Source organism: Hylobates moloch, unplaced genomic scaffold, assembly GCF_009828535.3.
Source record: "Hylobates moloch isolate HMO894 unplaced genomic scaffold, HMol_V3 SCAFFOLD_21, whole genome shotgun sequence".
Classification (NCBI taxonomy): domain Eukaryota; kingdom Metazoa; phylum Chordata; class Mammalia; order Primates; family Hylobatidae; genus Hylobates; species Hylobates moloch.
In genome coordinates, this window is record NW_026652296.1 from 15,250,929 (window position 1) to 15,256,957 (window position 6,029).

At 44.1% G+C, this 6,029-nt stretch overlaps 1 protein-coding gene across 1 annotated transcript; it reads left to right on the forward strand.

Annotated features, from left to right (window-relative positions):
• The first annotated feature begins 200 nt into the window (after positions 1-200).
• SPINT3 (serine peptidase inhibitor, Kunitz type 3) lies at positions 201-3,373 on the forward strand. The gene is made up of 2 exons (XM_032143286.2): positions 201-290; positions 2,972-3,373. Exons 1-2 carry the CDS (start codon positions 215-217, stop codon positions 3,163-3,165), a joined length of 270 nt encoding a protein of 89 aa, XP_031999177.1. The 5' UTR covers positions 201-214; the 3' UTR covers positions 3,166-3,373.
• The last annotated feature ends 2,656 nt before the right edge of the window (positions 3,374-6,029 follow it).

Below are 6,029 nucleotides of genomic sequence, written 5' to 3' on the forward strand. Positions count from 1 at the left end.
GTACTAAAGTAGCCTGGGTGGCCAGATCAGATAAGGCCAGGAGGAGAGAGGCGAAGCTGTGCTTTGGCTGAACACTCTGTTCCTGAGGCAGCCCAGCCCCATGAAAAGCCTGAGTTAAGGGTGAGTGAGCTGGATGTGGGGCCAGGCTCCTCCCCTTGGTCCCTTTTCTCCCTAAAATGGCAACCCCAGGCTGAGCCACTGGCTGAGTGGCACCATGCAGCTTCAGGCCTCTCTCTCATTTCTCCTGATTCTCACTCTCTGCCTAGACCTTCGATCAGAACTAGCACGAGGTTGGTATGAAATGTGGGATCTCAAAGAGTAGACTGGGAATCAGGCTGGGGGGTGGGGTGGTGGGGAGGTGATGCAGCACAAACAGAGCCCATTTCTTACCTTACCGGATTGAGAGTCAATTCAGTTCAATTCACTGCATCAGATATATATTGGGCACATAGTATGTGCCAGGCACTGTCCTAGGTGCTGGGGTTAAAGCAAACAGCCTAAGACCCTGCCTTTGTGAAATTAAGATGCTAATGGGAGAGAGACATACAATACCTAATATACATGATAGATGATCAAAGTGCTATAGAAAATGAAATAAGTAAAGCAGGAAAAGGGGCCTTCAATGTCTGGGGTGGGGCTGGTGGCAGGCAAGGAGAGGTTGAGAAAAGGAGATCAGAGCCAGAATTTGAGAGTGAGGGACTTAGCCAAGTTAGATGCACTTGTCAGAAAAGGCTCCTTCCTGGGCCACTTTCTCTGTGGAAGCTTGGAATCTGCAAATGGAAGTGGGGAGATGAAGTGCAGTTATAGCTAAGATAATCTGCTGGAAATGGGGATAGTAGGCAGCAGTTTCCAAGATTTTTAAGCAGCCAGTAGGATTCCCTGTATAAAAATGCATATTAGAATACACAAAAGGGTAAGAAAGTAAAAAATTATCAAAATCTTACCTTCTGGAGATTATCACTGTCAATGTGCCAGTGAAAATCCTTGCACATGCAAGCATAGTTCTCTGCACGTATGTACATGGAGCTATTAATGATAGATTCTTAGATATAAATGGAATATAAATAAACCTCCCAATAACCCTATAGATGAGTGGTTCTCGAGTCTGTCCCCTAGTCCGACAGCAATAGCAGCAGCAGTATCAACTGGAAACATACTAGTTCCCAGTCCCACCTGATCAGAAACTGTGGAGGTGGGTCTCTCTAACAAGCCTTCCAGATGATTCTGATGCATACTCGAGTTTGAAAACGTCTGCCATAAGTAAGAAGAATGTAGTGGTTTACAGGATGAACATTCCCGGAGTCAGACACACCTGGGTTCTGGGCTGGGCTCTTCTACTTACAAACTCTGTGCCTCAGGAACATCATTTATAGCCTCTCTGATCATCAGTTTCTTCTTCTATAAAAAAAGATTAACCATCTTTTCTGCTTTATTAATCAAATAGTCTGATGTATGTCAAGCTCTCAGTATAACTTACCTCTTAATAGATTCTTGTAAAGCACTTAGAACAGCTTCTGTCACACTCAAAACACACACACATGGTGTCATTATCTACTTTACAGAAAAAAGAAACAAGTCAAGTGATTTTCCTTTGGTTTAATGGAATGGAAGAGCAGAGAAGCAAGACTGAGAAAATTAAGAGCAGATGGGACTCCAACCCCTACAGAGTCACCTGTAAGGGTCTAAGGGCCGATGCTGCTGTGACTAGGATGTCTTAAGAACATGCCCCTCCACCTCCCACCTTGACTGGATAAGCTATTCTGCCTCTTCCCCATTCTCCTGCACCCTTAGCGTCAGCCTTGCAGACAGGAGGATAAGACAGAGTCTGAACCTTTCCAAACCCTAGGCTGCTGCCTGAAGTTCCACCATAGGTGTGATCATTCATCCGTCCATTCACTCATTTTACAACAACCAAGATGGATGGAGAACCTGCAAGCCTTTGCAGTCGAACCATGCTGGGTTTGATTCTTGGTCCCACTGCTTCCTAGCCTGACATTAGGACAGGTACTTCACTATCTGGCCTTAGCTTCTTCACATAATGTTGGAAGTTCTGCTAGCTACCACAAAGAGTAAAACTGCCCACATGGTGACAGAAACATAAAAGGAGGGTACAAAGAAACTTTTAATCCTGCCCCAGAGGGGCTCAGTGGGGTGGTGGTGGTGGTTTTCTATTAACAAATATTTGCTAAGAACTGAGAACTAGGCCTGTGTTAGGCACTAAGGCTGCAGAAATGAGTACAATGAGGTCCCTCTTCTCAAGAGTCTTATTGGTTAAGAAATAGAATGATTAAGAGCAGCTACTATTTATTGATTTATTTTCTATTTATCAATGCTTTTCACTGGTAAGCTCTAACCCTGCAATAAACCAAAAATGTGGATATTACACCTGCATTTTTGCAGTGAAGGAAATTGAATGTCAAGGAGATAAGTCATTTGTCCAAGATCACATAGCTAGAAGATAATTGAGACAAGTTTGAACCCTCTCAGATTCAATCTTGCTCTCACATTCAAAGTCTGTCCTCCTTCTCTCATAGGATATCAATTCTAGAATTGATTATGAGACAGGAGGTAGGAACCTGAGGATCTTTATTATCAAATCTTATAAAAGCAGGTCTGGAAGGGAACTCAGAGATGATGTGGTTCAACTTGATTTTACAAATGAAGAAATGGAGACGTGAAGAAGTTAGGTTTATACAACATCACACAGTAGCAAGTGGCTGCGATAGGATCTCAATCCACTTGAGTTGGATTCTCAAGCCTGTGATTCTCACCACATCAGGCTACTCTCAGAAGTGAAAATGTCAACTTCTGTGTAGACAGATCAGACCATGGCTGGGTAGAAAGAGGTACAGAGCACAGCCATTGTGGATGGCCTCACAATTGTGCCCAGGGCTGTCACAGCCCCTGGCATATGAGGCAAACAAGGAGAAGGTGATGGGCTTAGTCTCCTTCAACCACTGTCTCTCTTCAGACACTATCAAGGATCTCCTCCCAAATGTATGCGCTTTTCCTATGGAAAAGGGCCCTTGTCGAACTTACATGACGCGATGGTTTTTCAACTTGGAAACTGGTGAATGTGAGTTATTTGCTTACGGAGGCTGCGGAGGCAACAGCAACAACTTTTCGAGGAAAGAAAAATGTGAGAAATTCTGCAAGTTCACCTGATTTTCTAACAAGAACACAGCCCTCCATGGATTTGGGATTGCTCTGAGGGCCATAGAAGGCATGTGTGTGTGTGTGTGTGTGTGTGTGTGTGTGTGTGTGTGTGTGTGTACAAGAGATTCATTCCTCTACCCCCACATTTATTCTCCCTGATGTGCTCCTAAAAATGCTTCATCTCTGTGCCTGAAATTCTATAAATGTTGCAATCATGTTTAAAATCTCAAGACCTCCTTTTTAAAACATACACGTACTTACAAATACACTGGGGAAATTTAGAGCAACCATTCACACCTTAGTATGAATTACTGCTTAACCCACTGGGAGATAAAGGTTTTGAAGGACAGAGGGGGTGGATTTGGAAATTTGGGTATGATATTGGAAGGGCCTACATTGGACAAGGAGATTTCTGGTCTTGTAAAATAAGAAACAAGGAAACATCAGAAACCAGGGAAGAAAGGGGAACTGGGGAGAAACTGAAGATGTTAAGGACACTTTTAATTTAAAAAAAAAAAAGCAGTGGCCCAGGCATGGTGGCTCGCACCTGTAATCCCAGAACTTTGAGAGGCTGAGTAAGGCGGGTGGATCACGAGGTCAAGAGATCGAGACCATCCTGGCCAACATGGTGAAACCCCGTCTCTACTAAAAACACAAGAATTAGCTGGGTGTGGTGGCGCACGCTACTATACTACATAGTCCCAGCTACTCGGGAGGCTGAGGCAGGAGAATCGCTTGAACCCAGGAGGCAGAGGTTGCAGTAAGCCGAGATCGCGCCATTGCACTTCAGTCTGGTGACAGAGTGAGACTTGGTCTCAAAAAAAAAAAAAAAAGTGAATTTTTATGAAAGCTGTTATCTACTAAGGCTAAACCACATCTTCCTGCCAAGGGCTACATGGGGAGAGGAGTGAAGAGCCCTGGTCCTAGAGTCTTTTGGTTTGCCTTAAGCAACACCAATTACAACAACTTGGAGGGAGAGGAGAAAAACACAGGAATCATTTCTTTCATTTATTTCAAGAGGGCCCATAGATGCGGAGGGACTTCTTTAAGATCACAGGGTGGGAACAAAACAGAGGCATCCTTGATCCCACCAAAAGGCCTCTTCCATTGCATTGTAATCCCCCCAATCCATAATTTTTCCAGACTTCCTCTGGGATGGAGGGCAGAATTGAAGAGGGAGTGTTCATGTGGGCACTGTCCCTTATTTACCACTCTGATTCAGGGTCCTCCCCCAAAGTCCAAGTCAATGCTTCCCATTGCCCGAGGAACAATAACTCCAAGCCATTATGCCAGGCTCCATGCTAAGCTCTTCATAAATAATACACATAAACCTCAAGGTAACCCTAAAAATCACATTACTACTCAAAGCGTGCTCCAGGAACAGGCAGCTTCCAGGTCACCTGAGAACTCGTTAGAAATGTGGAATCTCATGACCAGCCTTGTAACAAGATTCCTGGGTGATTTGTGGGCACCCTCAAGTTTAGGAAGCAGTGGTAGATGAGGAACCAAGGATAAAACAGAGCAGTAATGTTTCCAGGGCCACACAGCTGGAAAGTGGCAGAGCTGGTCATTGAGCTCATGTCAGTACATTTGCAGAGTCCCTGGTTATAATGGCTATGCTTCACTCTGTCATGGATCTCAGAATTTCCCCCATGGGGCTGATTTCCAGTTAAAGGTTTTATCAGAAAAATTTTAAAACACCAAGTTATGCTGGCAAGGCAACAAACACATCTCCCTTTTGTGGAGAACACCGGGAAGCAGGATTCCTGGATCATCTCTGGGAAGAGTCTGAGACAAAATCCTAAGTGTCTCCCATGGCCGCTGTCTTCTTTTTCCAGGTTGGAGAGCAGCAGTCACACCAACCTACTGAGGACTTCCACAAAAGAGAGATTGCCTCATTCCTAGCCCCTGGGCTCCATTCCACCCACCCTCACTCTCTCTTCCCTTCTCAACATTTCACAAGAGGGAGCATTCTCCATGGCTAACACCAATCAGATATTGTCTTACCAAAATGTCCTAGAAATTCCTGAATTGCTCAACACCTAAATCATGGCTAACACCAACCAGATATTCTGTCTTACCAAAATGTCCTAGAAATTCCTGAATTGCTCAACACCTAAATCACTGGCTTTAAGTTCTTTCTCTTACTCATGAAACACCAGAACTATCTGGCCTTGAGATTCAGAAAATGTGATCATTGTCTCTATAATTCAATTGTATTTGCATTAACCACCCAATCTTGTCATAGAACCCGAAATTCAGGCTCATGTACCCAACGTACAGCTGATGCCAACACTGATACACAGGTGCTTGGAAATAGAGAAAGGTTTATTTAATTTGGTCAAAGCAAGAAGGCAGGAGGGCAAGATCTCTCCGATTTACCTTAAGAAAAAGAAGCAGAGAGTTATGTGGCTACAGAGTAAGAGAGGGGGAGTTTCAGGAAACCAAGGGGAAAGGTCTGTTTCTTCACTCTCAGATAACAACTGAAACAACCAGACTTCTAGGAGTCAGCAGCTTGTTGCAACATCCTTAAATACATTTATTTCTTCTTGGATACTTTTTTTGTGACCCTGAAGTTAACTCCCACTGCTTGACAGAGAAACAGTACGTCAGCAGTTTATCATTATGTTGTGGGAACAAGGAATATTGGGCAAAAAGCAAGTGCAAGCAAACAAGGGCCTGATCCGAATTTTCATTATTTCAGTCACTAAAAACGCTTGGATGCTGAGATCTCAAGGGGCCCTGTTACAAATCCCCACTGCATTTTTCCATTCCTCATTCATGTAGGAAAAGGGGTGTCATTCTTTGTTAGCTACTTCCTGCTGAAAAAGGGGCAAAGGTGTGGAAACTGAAGAGCGGAACCTATCCACCTG